This window comes from Mustela nivalis, assembly GCF_964662115.1.
Source record: "Mustela nivalis genome assembly, chromosome: 5".
NCBI classification, from domain to species: Eukaryota; Metazoa; Chordata; class Mammalia; order Carnivora; family Mustelidae; genus Mustela; species Mustela nivalis.
The window spans coordinates 113,878,056-113,899,246 of NC_139024.1; the positions used below are offsets into that span (position 1 = coordinate 113,878,056).

General features: G+C 38.9%; 1 protein-coding gene across 2 annotated transcripts in view; it reads left to right on the forward strand.

The window, feature by feature from the left end:
- Nucleotides 1-19,115, forward strand: part of CD109 (CD109 molecule) — a 128,889-nt gene extending 109,774 nt beyond the window's left edge. Inside the window, exons 27-33 of one of the 2 annotated variants that reach the window (XM_082729753.1) lie at nt 610-800; nt 1,265-1,420; nt 2,666-2,731; nt 6,131-6,273; nt 10,199-10,346; nt 12,419-12,521; nt 14,570-19,115. In XM_082729753.1, the coding sequence (XP_082585879.1) occupies nt 610-800; nt 1,265-1,420; nt 2,666-2,731; nt 6,131-6,273; nt 10,199-10,346; nt 12,419-12,521; nt 14,570-14,745 (983 nt within the window). In that variant the 3' untranslated portion in view covers nt 14,746-19,115. Of the gene's footprint in view, nt 1-609; nt 801-1,264; nt 1,421-2,665; nt 2,732-6,130; nt 6,274-10,198; nt 10,347-12,418; nt 12,522-14,260; nt 14,477-14,569 lie in introns of those variants that run through there. The other variant, XM_082729754.1, reaches the window with a different exon arrangement.
- The last annotated feature ends 2,076 nt before the right edge of the window (nt 19,116-21,191 follow it).

Genomic DNA, 21,191 nt, shown 5'->3' on the forward strand with positions numbered 1-21,191 from the left:
GAGTGGGGACGCCCAGTAAGATGTTCCTCTGAGGGTAACAGGAATATCTCTAGGAAGATTGTTGAGCTGGCCAGGGTCCTTCATTTTTTCTTTTTTCCTTCGGGGCTTGGATTTTTGAACTTATAACACCAAATTTCAGATAATAAAAAAAAGGAGAGGTTTCCGGGAACATTAGAGCTGGTTAATGGCAGATTCCCAGAACGGGATTCTTTCTAATGTGTCCTAAAATATTTTTAGGATGGCCTGGTCGGAAAAGTTATGTACATTATCTTCTGGAGTATAGTATGTTTTTCTTTTATTTATAGCTGTTTAGTTTTGAGCCAAACATGTGGAATTTCCCTTGGGAAATTATTTTCATCAAAATATCTTCAAATACAAGGAAATGGATGAAAATTTATAAGTTGCATTAGTTTAGAAACTGACCTATAAGTACATGTTTACATATGTGTCTGTGTGAATACACATATATTTGCATGGCATAAATATATTCATTTTTGGAAATATATATATATGTTGTAAAGTAGGACTTGGACCAGTGTAGGAATATTTAATGGTATAAAATAAAATTTTTGCTCCATTGGTCAGACTATTACCATTTGTTTCTTACAGGAGGCATGCAATTCTGGGTATCATCAGAGCCTAAACTTTCTGAATCCTGGCAGCCACGTTCCTTGGATATTGAGGTTGCGGCCTACGCGCTGCTCTCACACTTCCTGCAGTATCAGGTGTCTGAGGGAATCCCAATTATGAGGTGGCTCAGCAGCCAAAGAAATAGCTTGGGAGGTTTTGCATCTACCCAGGTGAGTGATGATAGTTTTTCGTTTTTTAAACTAAATATAGTTTAAATATAAATGTAATTTTTTAAAGGAAGTAGGTGGTTTCTTTCTTCATGACATCATAAAATTGGCAATTGAAAAATTTAGTACTGTAAGTCAAAGGTCTAAGTTACTAATTTTCATCTTTTTCTCATCACGGATGTAAACATCATCTGTGCTATGTATGTGGGAAAAATTAGTTCCCCATGTATCCAGGCCATCTTTCGTTCGTGGTAACTGATGGAGCAGATACTCAGTGTCAGTCAGCAGATACTTTCCGAGCCTTTCCTGTACTGTATGTCTCGGACCTTCAGAAATGAACAAAGGAGAACTCCACTCCCAAGGAGGGTGGATGACTACATAGCAGGTCTCCTAATTACCCACTTTAAAAAGACTCTTCAGTGACACTGATATAAGCTTGTATGCACACGTTTTTCTTTCCTCAACAGGACACCGTTGTAGCCTTGAAGGCCCTATCTGAATTTGCAGCTCTAATGAACACAGACAGGACCAACATCCAAGTGACTGTGACGGGGCCCAGTTCACCAAGTCCTGTAAAGTTTCGGATTGACACACAGAACCGCTTTCTCCTCCAGACATCAGAGGTGTGGACAAGGGGGTGGTTATTTACAATTATGTGCAGGTGATTCCTTATGCTGGAATGTTGTTTTATTATTTATTTCCATTCTGTTAACTTCAACAGAAGCTTGTTCCTAGAACCCTGTAAAGAGACTGGGAGGAAGGAGTGCCCTCCTTTGGTTGAATTTGCTGAGCTGGGGAAGAGGGGAGAGCGGGGGGTGGGAACTTTGGAAAGATTTGGAAAAGGAGAAAATACCGGCTCTATCATATTGGGAAAGGAGTAGAACACCTGCTGAGTTCCTGTGCTCTGCAGGCAGTGTGCCAGATTTCTTCACATGTACTATTGCATTTGCTTCTCAAACCAACACTAAGAAAATATTTCATCTCTACCATGCACATAATAAAACTGAGGCTGAGGAAGGTTAAGTAACTTGCTCAAGATCATGTTGCGAGAAATAGCAGGGCTAGGATATGAACCTGTGTTTCTGACTGTGTTCTTTCCACATGGCCTCTTAGGGGAATTGATAGAATCAGGACTAAATTCTTACTTTAAAATGGAATAAAGACTTATCATACACCCACTTTATTCCTGGGGTTAACCTTGTGGGAAGCTGAGAGTAATGGATGAAAGTGATAACTTCAGGGCTAGAAACTGAGGAAGAGCGCTGGTGGCAAAAGAAAAGGAGTAGTGTGACTCCTAGTCCCTGATCATGTGCCTCTGTGTTCATAGGAAGGCCAACAGATCAGTCGGATTAGGCACTAAGGGAGATGGAGGAGTGAGAGGACTTTTGTTTCTTTTTCTTTTCTTTTTTTTAAAGATTTTGTTTATTTGACAGAAATCATAAGTAGGTAGAGAGGCAGGCAGGGGGAGGGGGAAGCAAGCTCCCTGCTGAGCAGAGAGCCCGATGTGAGGCTCAATCCCAGGACCCTGAGATCATGACCTGAGCCAAAGGCAGAGGCTTTAACCCACTGAGCCACCCAGGCGCCCCAGGACTTTTGTTTCTTGTCTCTCTCCCTTCTGCACCTCTAGGAGGGCAGCCCTATCTCCTCTCTCAAAGGCAGAGGTGGGGGTGTGTGGAGAGTGGACCCTTCCTCTGCCTTCACCTCTCTTACCTGGTTGGCTTTTGACATGGGAAGCTGTGTGAATTCTTAGAGCTTTTCACAGATGGCTTACACTCCTAGCGAGGGGTGACACTGATATCCTGTGCTTGCTAGAAAGACGGAGGTATGGAAGATTAGTCTTATTCATTTTTCCCCCCATCTTCATTCAGCTTGCTGTGGCTCAGCCAATTGCTGTTAATATTTCCGCAAGTGGTGTTGGATTTGCTATTTGTCAGGTATGTAATGATTTTCATTTTTGTTTAGTTCAGTAATTCTAAATGTTAGAACAGTTCTTTCATTTGGGGTACTGCTAAATCTGTAACAGATAATGCATAAAATTCTTAAGGATCTCTATCTGTGACTTAGGTAAGATAAATCACTCTCTTTAATAAAAAGTATTAGAGATGTCACTACTAGTCAGTGGAAAGCAACCAATGGATTGATAATCTTGGAAAAATACTCCTTGTGTATTATATGCTCTTTGAAGTTAGAATTAAATTCTTTTGATATGATCATGTGAGTTGTTGGGAATGCCCATCTTTTTGTGAAAATACAGCTCAGAAATTGTAATGCTGGTAGAGTTTCTACTAAGACTTGATAATACAATACTTTTTGCCCATACTTCTTAATATTCATTTAACAATATAAAGTTCAACAAGGTATTATAAGGAATAGATTTGAAGATAGGAAATGTGTCCCTTTAATGTCAATTCTTATGTAAGTGTTGGCTAATTGAATTTAAATTAAAAAATAAAGTCTTACATAATAGTAAATAAAACAATTAGAGCATGATATATCCAATGCTTTGGTATAAGAAAAATCCAAATAAACTTACTTTTAATTGTGCAATAGCATTAGAATAAAATGGAGGTAGTATGTAAAATCCTGAATGGAATAGTTATTATATTTAATACACTGGAAATTATAAGGACTTGACATAATCTTATTGCAAACAAAAATCATATGTTATAGGACCAAAAATCTTTACGTGCTTGGTTAGAATATACAAACCAAACAAACCCTGAAAGATTTATCGAGAAAGTTAAAAAAAAAAAGGCTGTTATACGGAAAAAGTACTTTTCCAGAAACCAGTACAACTGTTATAGTTAAAAGAATAAGTATACTTGCTAAGTATTGCAGATAGATGGTCAGGTATCATTTCAAAACTTCCAAGTAATTCTAAGATTATTTTGTATAATATTCAAAACATGGTAGTAAATGTTTTTTTTAAAAATCAAGGAAAAATTATCACAGTTGAAAGGAACAGTATTCAACAAAAAGAATAGAAAAAGAAGAGTGAATAATTTCTGTTTGTCTTTACTAACAAAGGCCACATGAAAATTCTCACTCTCAAGCTGTCTTTCAGAGCAAACAGCAAATCCAAAAGTAAATACACAGGATAGTTTAGATACAACTGAAAAATCACACATACTTATATCACTAATTGGTTGGAATTCATTCTCGATTAAACCAAATGTAGATAAATTACTGAAGCCAAGTGAGTTTTACTTGAGCTTTGAAGGACACAGTGTAAATGTGGTACGTACTGGTCAGAAGGCTTTTGGAGAAGACTCCAAACGAAGGCTTTTGGCTTTTTGGAGAAGACTCCAAACGAACCTTTTCCAGAAAACGAAAAGGAGGTACCGATAGGCACTTGTTAGGATGGAGAAAATTGCTAACAAGTTGGACACCTCGGAATGGGTACTGAGATTCTTTTAGTTGATATTTTTGTTAAGTGCTCTAGATAAAGAAAGGAAAGAAATCTCTGAGGTTTGCAGAGATTAACCCCATATTAAGTACTGAAATACTAAGCTGTTGGAAATAAACTGCAAGACCTCTGAGAGTTCGCTGAATGAGCAGTTGGGCTTTTCATGGGTCAAACGTTAAGCCCAGTGCTTCATTAGAGATAAGTATTAATTATGACCCAGAGGACAAAATCTAGTAGTTCTTGTTTGTTTCCTGATGACATTGGTCTGTAAAGGACGATTGCATGCCCCTGCCAAGGGGATGATGGAAATAGCAGAGACCATCTCTCCAGTTACGTGAAACTATTCTTCACCTCCTCCAAGAATATTCTAAAATTTTAATTGTAGTTTAAGGAAGAGTTGGAGACAACCAGAATGATCAAGGGGACGAAGGGATTATACAAGCTAGGTATAGAAGAATGAAAAGTTGGAACTCTTAGGTTTGAAAGATGAAGGCTTATAAAGAAGATTTTGAGTATTATATGCTTTTTGAAGTTAATATGAAATTCTTTAGATAGGATTAATGTGAGTTGTTGGGAACTCCCATCTTTTTAAAAGTTTTTTATTTATTTTTTAAAAAGTTTTTATTTATTTATTTTAGAAATAGAGCGTGGGGGGGGCAGGGAGGAGCAGAGGGAGTGGGATAGGCAGACCCCACACTGAGCACAGAGCCCAAATCAGGTCTTGATCCCCTGGCCCTGAAATCATCACCTGAGCCAAAATCAAGAGACAGACTCTTAAGTGACTGAGCCACCCAGGCACCCCAGAAAGAAGATTTTTCAGAGTGTGAAAATCTACAGAGGGTACTGGATGCTTAGTTCTGGGGTGTGTGTGTGTGTGTGTGTGTGTGTGTGTGTGTGTGTGATTTAAGTATAAGAAAATACAATATTATGGGATGCCTGGGTGGCTCAGTTGGTTGGGCACCTGCCTTTGGTTCGGGTCGTGATCTTGGGGTCCTGGGATCAAGTCCCACATTGGATTCCTTACTAGGTGAGGAGTCTGCTTCTCCCTCTGCCTCTGCCTGCCACTACCCCTCGTTGTGCTCTCTCTTCCTCTGACAAATAAATAAATAAAATCTTAAAAAAAAAAAAAGAAAAAAGAAAACACATTAAATAGCAACAGTAAAGTTTATGAAACTTGGTATTAAAAAAGGAAGAAGAAATAGATTCCAATTCAGCTTGGTATGAGGCAAGTGTAGGAAATTTTGAGTAAATTCCAAGCTTTTGATCTTAGGAACCCTTTGGGGAAAAAAAACAAAAGAACAACAACAAAAAAAACCAACAAAAAACTTCTCCTCACACTTGCCCAGTGTCCCCATAGTACCTTTCACTAGTGGTAGGCACAGAGAATTAGCTGAAAAAGACCCAGTTGTCTTAAAATCCGTCATTTATTTTATCATGTTTTGAAAGTATTGTACAACCAAAAGAACACTGAGCAGTTGAACAAGTTTCTGTTCAATCAGGGCTTGAAATGAGTTTCTAAGATTCCGGTTTGTGAAAAACGACATCACTTGGGCAGCAGAGCTTAGAAATTAGTGGATGGTCTCAAGAAAGAAATAGGCAGTAGTTTCATTTTTTCCCTAAAGGGAATGTTTTACATTCTTTGAAAAAAAAATACCTATGAGTATCATGAAGGTCTATACCTGCTCTGGAGTATTACATAAAAATTTTCTCAATTTTAAAAATTATTGCTTATAAACTTTTATAATTTTTGTTAATAATGATACTTTTTGACTAGTAAAACTAGTTTTTTTCTTGGTTGAAGATTACAAATCTAGTTGTGTTTATCCCAAAGAAAATCAGTACCTAATATTTAGAATTTATGGTGATAGCAATTTATTGCTAATAATTTATGACTAGCTTATTATTTATGCTAATTTATTGTTTACAGTTTAATGTTATTTATAATGTGAAAGATTCGGGTTCCCCAAGAAGACGGAGATCTATTCAAGACCAAGAAGCTTTTGATTTAGACGTTGCTGTAAAAGACAATAAAGATGATACTAATCACTTGAATTTGAATGTGTGCACAAGGTTGGTATTGCTTTAAGTCCTTTCTTTCTCTTTCTTTTAAATAGATTTGAAGATTAATTAATTAATTAAAGAGAGGGAGAGAGAGAGAGCACATGTGATAGGTTGTGGTGGGGGGCAAAGGGCCGTGGGAGACTGAGAGAGAGAACCCTAGGCAGGCTCCATGCTCCAATTGGCATGCTCCAATTTGGAGCCTGAGACAGGGCTTGATCTTGTGACACTGAGATCATGACCTGAGCCAAAATCAAGAGTCAGACACTTAACTGACTGGGCCATCTACATCCCAGATTTGGAAATTATATATATGTAGTTATCTAACTATATAGATATAAGGAGTTACAGGGGCACCTGGGTGGCTCTGTTTGTTAAACTTCTGCCTTTGGCTTGGGTCACAATCCCAGAGTCCCGGGATCAAGTCTCATCTTGGGCTCCCTGCTCAGTGGGGAGCCTGCTTCTCCCTCTGCCTGCTGCTCCCCCTACTTGTGCTCGCTCTGTCTCTCTGTCAAATAAATAAGTAAAATCTTAAAAATACATATATAAAGAGTTACATTTAACAAAGATTTCAGTTATTTAATGTACTTCAGATTATAAACTAGAAATACTGCTTAATTAAGTTTAAGTACTTCTCAATGTGTTCAAAATAATTTACAAGTTTTTTATATTTATCATAACTGAATAGAAAATTTTAATAAAATGTAGGTCTTAATATATGAAAACTTCAAATTAACCAATCATGTTTAATACTCTAAAATTCATTATTACTTGGTTAGTAATTTTCTGTTAAGTAATTATTCCAAGTTTATATTCAACCTTTAGTGTTATGCTTTTAAACCAAGACTTTATAAGAACATGCAAGTTTAATGAAGAGAATAGAGTTTTTAAAGATTTCATTTTTTTTTTTGAAGACAGAGATCACAAGTAGGCAGAGAGGCAGGCGGAGAGAGAGGAGGAAGCAGGCTCCCCACTGAGCAGAGAGCCCGATGTGGGGCTCGATCCCAGGACCCTGGGATCATGACTTGAGCCGAAGGTAGAGGCTTTAACCCACTGAGCCACCCAGGAACCCTGAGAATAGAGTTTTAGACACAGTGAGAATATTCTAGTTTAGAAGGTGTTCACCTTAGATAAATAGGCACTTTTAGCTTCTTGGAGTACTTAATAAGGTTTATTCTTATTAATTCCTAAATTTAAGAATTCTTAAATTTAATTTAAGAAATTAATTTTAATTTAAAAAATTAAATAAAATTTAATTCTTCAACTTAAGAATTCTTACATTTAATTTAAGAAGTTAATTTTAAGAAATTAAATAAAATTTAATTATTCAACTTAAGAATTCTTAAATTTAATTCTTAAATTTAGTCTGTATCCAAAATATCTGAGGATCATGTTAAGTCAAAAGGAAAAGGGGTGGGGCGCAACAGAGCAACTCCTGTAACCAGTTCTTGATCCAGGAGACTTTACAATTTTTTCCTTGTCGGTCTGGCCTCTTACCTCTACATGATTTGCTGTGAAGTTGGGAGTTACTATGAAGATACACTGCTATTGAGGAGCACTGTCTGCTCTTCTTAAGTACCCGCTGGTGTTCTGGTTGAACTTGGCTTGTTCTTGGGCTGGGAGCCATTGATGTGGTCCTGAGTGGCCAGATGTTCTTCAAGGTCATCACTGGGTGTTTCTCCAGGGGGCCAACCTCTTTAGGCATGGCGTGAATACACTGTCCTCCATTACTACTAACATCTCTACTACCTTTGGGCCTGCATGTTCATGATTTTGATATAAAATGTCACCTGTGTTTGTCCCATTCATTCCCTTCCTGGGCATTTCGGACCCACTGCAGGGGGAGAGCAGGATTCCTTCAGTGGCCTCCTTTTCAGCTGAGAAGAAAGTAGGACTCCCACTCTTCTTTATGAAGCTTATGATTGGGTTGTTTTCCAGAATAACAGCATCAAGTTTTTATTATTCCAAGTAATAATAAGCTGTATTTATCACAGACTTACATCCCAGGCATCGTATCAATCACTTTCACATGCATCTCATTTAATTGTTACACTAACTCTATAAAGTAGGTGGCATTATTATCCCTGCTTTTGTCATTCACTCATTCATTCATTCAATATCTGTTGAGTCTCCATTCTGTACCAAGCACAGTGTCAGATGTTGGAATATAACAGTGATCTAAAAAAGACAGAGGCCCCGTCTTTATGGAGCTTACTGTTTGGAGGGGAGACAGAGAGAAACTAATAAAAATAAATCTTCTAAATCAGTATAAAATTCTGGTTTTGAAATGGGCAAAGAAAAAGGTCTTTGGAACTGTGAGAGGGATTTTACCTCTTAGGGAGGTCAATTGAAGAAACAGATGAGGAAAATTAGGTGAAATCAAAATTCCTATCAGGATGGGGCCTCATTACTTACGAGGGCTCATGAAAGGATGTGGGATTCCAACTCTTAACCTATCATCAGGAATCAGATGGGTGACAGATTCTGATAGAAGATATATATATATATCTTTTTTCCTTTTTTGGGGGGAGAGAAACTAGAGAAGGGAACTGTTTTCATGTGAGAGTAGCAGTTGGTAAAAAGGATTTGGATGCTCTACTAGTCTTTTGAGAAAAATTTGATATGAATACAATTAACATTTTTAGTGAAAATTTTTAGTGGAAAAAGAAAAACCATATTTTAGGTGCTTTATTCCCATCCATAGGGTCCAAGCCCTTAATCAATTTAGAGGAGGTTTTCTGTGTATGGTGTAGACATTTAACAAATTCTCCCCGGGGCTGACAGAAAGACCAGGTCAGCAGAGGCGCTTTTGATGCTGTCCGAGAAAGTCATTGTATTTAAGCCTATTGGCTTAAAGTTTGCTTCAATGTTTGCTCTGACACAAACACCTCTAACTGCAAGGCACTTGGTTTTCAACGACACCTCTCTTGGCCAAGTGCATCACTCTGCAGATGGTTTCCCTTGTTTGTGATTGCTGAGCCAGCTGTCGTCGGCCCTTGTACTGTGTGGCTTTTCAATCAGACGGGTTTGGCAGCCCTTGGTTTGCTTTGCTGCTCTCAGAAGCAAGATTCTCTACCAGCCCTTCTTGCTTTTGCCGTCTGCAAGGACAACAGGAACTCACCTAACAGTGCTGCAATCCTTTCACATTGTAGGCAGACTCCTTTCTATAACCACACTGGGTTCTTAACTGCTCCAAGCAAAAAGCTCTTGCCACCTATTCATTGCAGAAAACCGTTTATTTTAAAGGAGACAAAACGCCCGTTGGCGCCCAGATCCTTTGATGCTTATGTTGTGTTCAACAGGGTGAGAGAACAAGGTGGTGACACAGAATTTTCCAAGGCTTGGCATTCTCGCCAGGTGGCCAAAGAAAACACAAAATGGGCTCCGAGTACATTTTGGAGAACAAAGGGAAGGACCCTCCCTACTGGTCTTCTTTTTCTAAAACCAGATGAGAAGATTGGTAGACTTGGCGGTCATCTCCTGCTTTAAGTGGTCAAGTTTTCAGTTTCTTTTTTGGGTCCTGACTTTCAGCTGGAAAGCTCAGAGCTGTCAACTTCTGAGAAAATGAAAAATGCGATTCAGTTTGGAATCACCCCGAGAAGACATCATTGCCCACTGAGAGGGCGTCCTGGTTGTACTTGTTACAACTCTGTGGGCACAAGGCTGACACTCCGAAGGCATTTCGCATCATGTGAATGCATTGCTAAATTATTATTCCTCATATGGTTAAAAAGTATAAGAATTTCATACCTACCTGGAAGGAAAGGATTACCGGTTTTATAATAATTTTCTATAGAGATTTTTTTTAACCTCAACTAAACCCCAAGTATTTGGAATAACACTTGGCAGTTTTAATATTTATGCGATGAGAGTTTGCCAACAGCTTGAGGTTTTTCCTAAAGGGTTTTTCCCTTCCATCCTTTCCTCTTTACTGTAGGTTTTTGGGCCCAGCTAGAAGCGGCATGGCCCTGATGGAAGTGAACCTCCTCAGTGGTTTCACCGTGCCTTCGGACGCAATTCCTCTGAGCGAGACTGTGAGGAAAGTGGAACATGATCATGGAAAAGTCAACCTATATTTAGATTCTGTAAGTAGTAAAACGTAAGTTTCATGTAGGTGACTGATGACAAGATGCCATTTATTGTCTTGGAAAGACTGCCTTATGCTAGACCGATTTCCTTTGTCTTTATTTCAGCTTTTTGTGTTCCTGAATGATCCTAACGTGGCAATTGTATATTTATCCCCACTAAAAAGACATCACTATAAAATCAACATAAAGAGAATACTGTTAATGATGAGCCTGATGAAAGTCTTGACAACTAAATTATTATTTCTTGCCAGATGTAAACTCTATAGAAACTTGTCACATTGTATTTTCAAAAATTCAGTCCAGGTCTCAGTTTGAGGACCCTCTGCCTTAGGGAATTGCTAAAATTATCTTTTTTAAATTTTTTATTAATTTACTTGACAGAGATGACAAGTAGGCAGAGAGGCAGGCAGAGAGAGAGAGGAAGGGAAGCAGGCTCCCTGCTGAGCAGAGAGCCCCATGTGGGGCTCCATCCCAGGACCCTGGGCTGAGCTGAAGGCAGAGGCTTTAACCCACTGACCCACTGACTCACCCAGGCACCCCATAATTATATATATTTTTAAAAATTTAATTTATTTGAGAGAGAGAGAGAGTGCTCACGCAGGGGGAGCAGCAGACAGAGGGAGAAGCAGGCAGCCTGCCGAGCAGTCCCTGATGTGGGACTCAATGTGAGGACCCTGGGATCGTGACCTGAGCTGAAGACAGATGCTTGACTGACTGAGCCACTCAGCATCCCTAAAATTATCTCTTTAAATGCTGCTTATTAAAGCTTTAATTACAAGTTCTAAAATGCTTTCATAGAAATTTTAATAAATCCCAAGGGGATTAATATTCCTGTAATGAATATATTAGGTGCTTAAATCATAGAAGAGTATTCTCAGAGGTTTGGTCTTCACACAAATTATTATATAATTTTCATATACTCTTCTCATTGTTATATGAAACTTACTGATCCAAGAATAAGGTGCATAAGAGAGACAAGTGAAAATTTGACCGTACTTATGTCTCAAAACTGCTGGCATATAACTTATTCTTTTTTTCAAACATCTATATGAAACTCTTAGGTTGAATCAAAATAGAGTTTTAAGTCTTTTTAGGCTTTTATGTTATGTTGGGGGAATCCCCTACATTTCTTATTGCAGTTTTGCCAGGTATGAATCGGAAATATATTGCATTCGCAATAGATATACTTTAAAAACAACTAGTTTCTGAATGTTCTCATTTGTCTTAAGACGTCAAAAGCCACTTTGGCCAGAACTTTGTTAAAACTTGTCCAAAGTCTCTAGCTTCTTTTTCTGTTCAGGAGTTTTCATGTATTATTACGTACTCCTTGAATACCAAGGGCTTGATTTCGAACTTGAAAAACAAGTTTGAGGTTTGTATCTAATAATGCAATTGGTTTTGGAGTTTGTCCTGTATCTATGATGTACTTGTATGTATGTGTGTATCTACATATGTTTTTATTTGATGGTTATCTTAATTTGAGTGTGCAGTATGTTCTGACTGATGAATTTGACTTTTCATTTACTGCTATTGGCACGTAATGGAGTTTTTGAAGGAATTTATCAATTCTCAGGTTCCTTTAACAATATCGGTTGTCACATTGGCCCCTCCTGGAGGCAAGGAGCTGGCCTTTTGCACCCCATATAAGTTTTTGGTTATGGGGTTACCTCAAAGTAACCCATGAGGTTGCTTCTGTGAGCTGAGGGCAGTTCTTCAGAGAGGGGGGCTACCAGGAGCTATCAGCAGCGACAGGGTGGGTGTGTTGTGGGAGATGGGGGCTGAGTGAGGCACCTGGGCCCAGGAATGTGCATCCTTGGACTTGCTGCTTCCTTAACCCTTCTGATTCTCAATATTGTTCTGGTAAAATGGAAGTGAGAACGGTACTTATCTCGTAAGAATTGTTTTATGAGCTATATGAGATAATTTATATAAAGGGCTTACCACAACACCGGGAATGTAGAAATCCTCCCTAAATGTTAGTTTCCATAAATGATAAGAAAAAGAAATGTCGTTTGGTTTATCATGAACACATTGTCTGTCACCCCCTTAAGTCTTTTGTATTTTTCAAGGTAAATGAGACCCAGATTTGTGTGGATATTCCTGCTGTGAGAAACTTTAAAGTTTCAAATACGCAAGATGCTTTGGTGTCCATCACAGATTACTATGAACCGAGTAAGTGTGTTCTAGAGTTTCTGATATCTTAGAAATTAAGTCAGGCATTTATTCATTTGTTCCTTCATTCATTTGTTTACCGTGGCCACGTATCTTGTGTGTGAGGAGTGTTCTTGGGGAGATCATAGGTGTGGGGAAAGTATAAGAGAGCGTAGGAGGTGAGCTTTTCAATTAAATGAAGACAATTAATAATTTTAAAAAGTCCCATGATAGCATTGAGCAGATGAATACAAAAAGTGATATTTTTCATAATAATTTTAGGTTTTTCCTCATGTTTTAGGTTTTTAACTCACACTTAGAAAATTTACAAAGAAAAAGTGACCTAACCGTGAGTCTAGTTATATGCAGTTTCCGGGATTTTGCTTCCGTTCCAAGCATCCCTTCCATCTGTTTTCTGTTTTAAAATGGGATTTCTTCAGGAGAGAACATGAGCCTCATTTGCAGTATGAAAGACTGGGATGGGTTTAGCTGAGTCTGTTGTTTTGCTAAAATTTATACATTTACATCAGGTTTTTTTGATTAGCAGATCAAGAAAAATATAGTCTGTCTGAAAAATAACTTGAGCTTCTTTGATTTTACTGGTCACTTCTTACTTTATAAAATGTTAAAAAGTTAGGTTGTGAAAGCAGAGATCTGGTTTGTAGATCACCCAGGTTAATTAGGACTACTTCTATACTCAATCACAGAGCGAAGTTCTGTTGAGAGTATGGTCTCTGTAATTGTAAGAGATCTCATTCTGAGTGGGTACTCCTGGTGGCTCAGAATCATCAGAATGTGTGAGAATCATTAACGTTTTGATGTACTTAGGAGTTGTAGGTACACTCTAAAGTGAAATGAACTTGTTCATGTGGTCAGTAGTGTTTGATAGAGTATCATGGAAGATGAAGGTTAAGAACACCAGTTCTTTCTCCTTCTGAGTCAACAAGTCAGTTCCTCTCATCTTCTGCCTCTTGGTGGAATTGGGGAAAAGCATTTGCTCAGGTTCTTATGGGAGGTTTGGAGAAACACTGAGGGTGGCCCTTCTTTTCTGTGGAAGGGCGGGATATATGGTAGAGACTTAATGGTAGCGCCCAGTTATCCAACTTCGGAATTCAGACTAGTTGCAGAAGTCTCCAACTGATGTTTCTTCCGCAAATGGAGAATATTTTAAACATTTGAAAAATAAAAAGATACAGTTTGTATATGTGTGTGTGTGTGTGTGTGTGTGTATGTGAGGGAAGCAACTTACTTAGGTGGGGGACATTTTTAAATGAAAATATGGGAAAGATCAGAAATAGTAAAAACCTTACCAACCCAGTTTTAAAGATTCTAACATTAAAAAAATATGATAATAAAAATATTTAAAAACATAATATCAAAAAATCATGAAGAAATTTGAAAATAGAATGTGTTTTTAAAACTGTAAAAATAAAAATCATTTGTGATGTATGGTAAGTTTACTGTAGTGCTGCAGGTACTTTATGCAGTTTTTAGAAAATATTAGCTTATGCTATAAAATTCACCCCCAAATATTAGCTTGTACTATAAAATTAGATGCTATATGCTCAACGTTTTAAAACATTGAAACTGGTTACAAAGGCAGGCTTCCCTTTGTATTTTTATATGTTTTAATAAAGCCCACAGTAAATCTCTTTTTTGGAGTTCTAATGAGCTTTGCTTGAATGCAGAGAAAATGACATTAGAAAATAAACTCTCAAGAAGGTTAAACAAGCCTACATTTCAAGTCTTTCCTGTTCCAGATTGGAGTCGCAGAGTGCAGCTGTGGGTCCCCCCCCCCCCCCCCCCCCCGCCCGCCCCCTGCCCTACCGTCCTTCCGCCCCTGACCATCTTCCCAGCGAGGGCCACAGTGCAGGGAAGGCATTGTTTCTCTCTTGGATTTGGTTAGGAGCGTGAGACCCTCCTGAGCATTTCAGTTGTTTCTTGTAAAGAAAAATAAAACAGTGAAGAATGGAAAACTCTGAGATGTGTATTGAAATGGTGGTAAGGTTTGGTGGAGTAAACGTTTCTAAACAAGGGATCTGTGTAAACTGGTGTCTGCCTCTGCACAGGGAGACACACGGTGAGGAGTTACAACTCGGAAGTGAAGCTGTCCTCTTGTGACCTCTGTGCGGACGTTCACGGCTGCGGTCCTTGCAAGAGAGGAGCTGCGGCCTCCCTTTATCCCGCTTCGGCCATCGTGGTGCTCGGGGTCGCGCTGCTCTTCTCTTTGCAGTGCGGGCTGTGATTCATTTTTTAAGGACTCCACGGAACATGGACATTTCCAGAAGTCACACGTCTTGTTTTCGTTATCAAGTATTGCCTCTGTTCTTGAAAAACAATTTTTTTTTCTCTTTGTGGGGTTGTGGGGGTTGGTGCACAACGGGTCCTAGAGGCATAGATGTCATCACTGACTTCTGTGTGGAACAGAATCTCAGTTTCGCAGTCGTGTGTCTTTATTTCCCCCTCTTAAAAATCGTTCAGGAGTGTTTCATGGAGGTGTTGTTTTCCCAGAATAAATGCGTTATTTTAGATTAGTTATTCTTTTTATTTTCTAGAAGAAATGAGCCTGGGTTCTTAAGCATTACTATACAGCGGTGTTGGCTTTAGCATTAAAGACAGATGTCTGGGAACTGGGAGGCACCAACCAGAGGAGGAGCTTGCTTTGTTCCCTTCCTACATCCACCCACCTCTGCCCTCCCCCATGCCTCACCCCCAGTGGTCTCAGTCTATCCTTCATAAATAATATTCTTCTTCCTTTTTAGTAGGGGGTGAATTTTTTTTTTTTTAAGCCAAGTGTTTTGTTTTATTTCACTCCAATTGTAATCTCATCCTCTAACCTTTACCCTTCCTGTTTTTCTTCTGGAGAGAAGGAGAAAGGGAATGTGTGATTCAGAGCTGGAGGAGTGTATGGAAAACTGCCCTAAGGAGTCATGGGTGCCCTGCCTTCCCTCTCCCTCAGCCCCACACATTGGCTCTGGTTCTGGGATGAGAGTCCGAGGCCATGGCAGAATGTGCCTGAGACCAGAAGATGCAGCTTTGTGTTAGCAATGGGGGGCGATTAACCAGGGCACATGATACTATCGAAGACGGACAGGCTGACTCCCTGTGGTCTGGGCAAGAAGCTGGGCCTTAGCAGGGACTGAGAGAGGTGAACATGACTGCTGACCTCAAGTATGGTTGGGGGTTACCAGGAGTCCTGTAAAAAGCTCTTCTAGGCTCAGGAGTCTGAGCGTCAGACAGCCGGCTGTCTGGCGTGAATGCTTGTGTGAATCTTTAAGATTTCTGAACTTTGAGCACCTGGATAATTGGTTACCCTGTATTCTAAAGGGTAATATTCTTCTATCTGGGTGAAAATTTTAAAGAAAAATTCCTTTCCTTCCATCTTCCTCCTTTTCCTCCTTTCTCTCTTCTTTCTTATATTCCTCCCTTCTTCCTTTCTTCTTTTCCTACATTGAAATATTTTAGGTATATCAAAAGTCAACTAAAGATCTCTTACTAAATCTAGAAATGATTTAATTTTGCTGCTTAATTCCATGGCATTCCTCTCAAGTGAACATGGAAAAAATAATTGCCACAAGCTCCAGCAAGTCTGCATTACAGTATTTCAGTCATTTAAAAATAAATCCATCAGAAATAAAGGATGCAAATAATATATTTTAAGAGGAATTTTTAAAACTTTAAAAAAAGTCTTAGTGAATTTTAAGAAATTGTACTGAAGTAGATATTCATATATTGCTTTTGGATATTTTGAGTTGAATACCAAGGTAGGAGTTACCAACATTCAGTATTTTAAAACTTGAAACCTAGATGTAGAAAGTAGATCCTCAGAGAGTGGTCTATAGAGGCGGGGAAGTTAAATATCAAATAAATAATCTTCTTGTATTTACTTTTGGTGGGTGTAAGTTTGTAGTTCTGTTACAGCTTTGAAAGAATCTTACCGAAAAATAGCACTTGTCATATTTGGGCCTTCAGGTATGGTATTTCTGGCCTTTACATCCTAGCACTTCTTTAGGATGAAAATTATCTTCTGATGAAGTCGGGGGAGGGTGTTGGCACAGGGAGTCCTCCTCGCCTGCTTGCCCAGGGAACCTTGCCCGACCATCGGTACCTTAGATTCTTCAGTAAATAATTTACTCTGAACTTCGAGTGTAGGAAATTGGGAAACAGCTAGACTGGAAAGGCCAGTGGAAGACAGTTTGTATCATTCTCAGGCCATATTCCCTCAGTTAAAAACTAGAACTCTAATACTTTTTTGGGAAGTACTTGAGGTTTTCAGATTAACAAATCATCCAGTAACTCTTCTTGTAATGCATCTCTTTTTATTATAAATTTATTAAAAGTGGAGGAGGAAGAAGAGGAGGAGAAGGTCAGTCAGCTGTGCTTCCCGGTGCATGGGCTGCATTCTCGTCGTCCTCCATATCTTTCTTCGAACACTGGCTTTGCTGCAGGCAGTGGGGTTGCATTAGAAGTGATGAGAAAGCCACAGGCAGAAGGGAATAGGAAGCCGTGTAGGAGTAAAAATTAATAGTATAGACTGCATATGCTATGAATAATTATATTATGAATAATCATATTATGAATAATTATATTTAAAATCCCCCATTTTACCTGTAAGTTTGCTTGCGCTGAGACTCTTCCATTTAGAATGCTGTCCATCTCATTTCCAGAGTTGTGGAAATCTGACATCTCCGCTTCTCTTTCACCGAGTGGGAACCTTATTTAGACAATAGCACCTCCCATTTGCAGTTTTCACTGACCAGTGGTTCTGGACACTGACCCATGCACTAGTGGCCAAACAATTCAAAGACAGAACAACACTTTTATATTCGGTTTCCCCATCCTACCGCCTTCAGGTAGAATTCTGAAAAAGAAATGAAGGCAACTAACGATTTGTTTGCTCTATGAGTTCAGAAAAGAAAAATGCCCAGTTACCGAAATGCTTTTTTTGACTGTATTACTCTGTTATACTTTATGTTTTTCAAAACACTGTAACAATAGTATCTTTGGTTTAGAATTTTGGGTATAGTATAATCTGAAGAGTGTTGTGCTAATATGAAATCCACGTACATATATGAAATCCACATACACGTCTATTACCTAACAACTTGTTACTTAAATATGCAATATCATATCCTACACATGGGGATTTTTAGGAGTGTAGATAGCATAATTCTCCCTGCTCCCATCCTTTTGAGCCTGGGCATAGTTATTTTTTTTTTAATTTATATTGAGCCCTATTTTCTGTTTATGTAAAATATAGTTATAAATAGTCTGGCATTAGAATACCAATTATCTTAGCTATAATTTAGTTATTTAATTCAACATTTCTGGCTGTCCGATGACATTTAAAGAAAATTGGAGCTATCATTTCTCTTTTTAATTTTTAGAACAAAGCATTTTATTTACCTCTGGCGTATCATCTGGAGTTTTTTGTAAGAGCCTTACTTTTTTCTCATTTGCTCCATTGAAGTTTAATACTGATTTCTGTAGAAATATGTTGTAAATACCTACTTGACAAGGATTCTTAAGACGAAGACAGTACTTATTTGAGTTTGCCAAGTGGCAAAGTGCATCATTTTCTGGCACAGTAGAAGTCTAAGACACTTACAGTAACTGAACTTGCTCTTGGGTTAGCTTCAGAAACTATCCTAGCCTCAGTAGAGGCTTCTGTTAGAAGTGTGTATTTCTTATTTTCCTTTGTTTTCAGACTCCAAGAAAGCATAGCACTTTTAAGAACTTAAAAATTTTGTATCACCTATTCAAATGATATTTATGTTAATAGTAAATATCTTAAGTTACATTGGGAGACTCTGAGGTGTAATTATTTTTATCACTACTTTGAATAGAGGATTGTTATCCCACTTTCTTCCAGAAACTAAGCAGTAAATATACATTTTTAATGAAGTATGCATTAGTGAGAGTAGGCTTGTTTCAAAACGATTTCTAGCCAGTGTGTTTTCAGCTGCCTCATCCAAACACATTGTGTCATTCCATAAAATGTTATTTTCATTTCAGTCTTCACCCAGGAAAATAGATATTTTGTAAAGATGATTTTGGAGCTTTTCACTTCAAAGGACACTTATACATTGGTATGTGCTTATCTCTGTAGTAGGGATGAATGATATCGATAGACGTGTGGCTTCATATTTAGGAATAATTTTATCTCATGTTGTCATGATGCTATGATTTAACACTCTTCTGCCCAGTGCATTGAATTTGTGGTAGAGGGTAGTATCATGTTCCATTTGTTGGTCTTTAAGATTTATCTTTGATAGCTTCGGGAGAATGTGGCTCTATTTTCATTCTTCTTACCTTTCTGTTTTGGATTTTTAGTAGGGTCGTTGGTAGCTGATCTGATAGAGTCAATTTATTTTCTACACAGGAAGCTTAATAAAATTTTACTCACGAATCCCCTATTTTAAGAATCTTTTTTGCATATGAGAAGAATACTGTTGAAATAAAACATTATTTTCCCCCCAATTAAAGCATTACATGTTGACCAAAGTGATTCTGAAAGTTTAAATTTTAAATGTTAGAATGTTATGTTGTGAATTGTATTCTCATATATTCAGTAGGAAATCATGGTTTATCAATAAAAATTAAAATTCCCACCTATTACTATCAGTGTTCTTTTATTTTAGTTTCAATCATGTCTCTAACACATCCCCTTTACCTACACCTGTTAATTGTGAGAGTGGGTGTCTTTGTTACAGGAGTCTGACATGAGTGAGGTGAAGGGAACAGCCGCCCACCTGCTCCATCTCCCTCCTCATGCTTTGCTTTGGGGCTGGAGTGGAGTCTGTGGAGAGGTAGGTGACAGACCAATAAAGAATCTGAGGTGAGGACTCACTCAGCTTGTGGAAATGATACAGAAATATGGAATGCAGAGTTTGCATACACAGGAAAGTAGAGGCATGGATTGTTGTCTCTGGGTGGGTCCCTTTGAGTCGGAGCTACTTTCTGATTCTCACAGTAGAGGTGGTCCTTGGCTTGGGGCTGTTGGATTCTTTTCCTCCCACTATGGCTTGGGTCATCATTTCTGCTAAGATGATCTACAAATGGACCTGAATAAGGTTCAAGTAACAATTTATTTGAAGTCACTGATGATAACTTCAGATTAAGGGGCTTCAGAGGTGGAGGTATTGTGGCCTTTGATCTAGTCATGCTGCTCAGGCACATGTGGCATCACCCCCAGACTTTTGCAGCATCCTCACAAGGGACGCTGTCAGCAAAGGAAGTAGTGGGTGGATTCTCGAAGCTTTCTCTAGCCCCTTGCCCCTTCTTCTCTCCCCATTTTTATCCCTCTTTTTCATCCTGAAGCTCCCACCTGATCCACTTCTCCTCTCAGAAATCTGCAAGTACAAGGCTTCCCTCCTGTCTTCAGTTTTCTCTTGGTCTGGAGTGCGCGGCCAGCGAGAGCTTTCTGTCCTCTGCCTGTTCTGCCGGTGGGTCAGGTCCCTGGAGTGGAGGAGTGATGAAGACCTTTTGGATTCTCCGCTCTGATTGGTAGTTTGCTTTCATTCCCTTTTCTGTTGTCCTGATGATGATCTAAAAGGTCAGGCAACTGCATAAATTCAGGATGAGGGAGACATTAGATGGCACAATACATGAACAAGACTTGATGGTTAAGCAAAGTATGAGTCAGTGACCAGACATCTACTGCCTCCAGTTGCTCAGCAAGGGAGGTATTGGTTCTGCGGTAGCCTGCACGTTTCAGGGTGTTGCACCCAATACTAAGGTCACAGTCTAAGAAGGTAAGAGCACCTGGGGTCCACGTGGGGCAGAGTGGCCCTAACGGTGTCAGATGAAACCTCCCTGGGTTTGGGAGTGTTCAGCTGGTGAAAGAAACAATGTGGACTCAACATTTTCTTTAAATATGGGAAAGGCTGTCACCTGCAAGCTCACGTTGCAGAATTGTTGCAAGTGGTTAGATTTTGGCACAACATTGGGAGGAATTAAACAGAACTTCGTTATTTCAGAAGACAGTGACTACATGGTCACTACACAGGTTTGGCAGAAGCTGATCAGTAATGGTGGACTTTCTAAAATGGTACAGGATCCATTACCTTTTTTTTTTTTTTTTGCATTGAGTGTTAAAATTGTTAAGAGTCAAGAGGTTTTCTTGTTGAGCTCCCATTTTAGATTGAATTGTGTTTCCCAAAAAAGAATGTTGAAGTCCTAACCCTCAGTAGCTCTGAATGTGACCTTATTTGTAATAGGATTGTAGCCGGTGTCATTCAGTAAGATAAGGTCACACTAGAGGAAGGAGAGCTCCTATACTAGTATGACTTGTGTCCTTACAAGATAAGATGGCCAAGGGAAGACAGAAACACACTGGGAGAATGTCATGTGATGACAAAGGCTAAGGAATGCCTAAGGCTGTCAGCAAAACATTAGAAACTAGAAAGGGCATGGAAGGGTTTCTGGTAGGCCTGGCCCTGCCAACACCTTGATTTCAGACTTCCAGCATCCAGAACTGTGAAACAATACATTTCTGTTGTTTTTAGCCACCCAGTTTGTGATACTTTGTTGTAGCAGTTGTAAACAGATGTGGCTTCCCAATATTACTAAGACCCTGAGATATTAAATGCTTACACAGGTTCTACAGCTTCTCCGTCCCCCCACACCCCAAGCTCTCAAGAGCAAAACTGGGACTTCTACCTGGTGAGTATCAGGCACTAAATAAATATT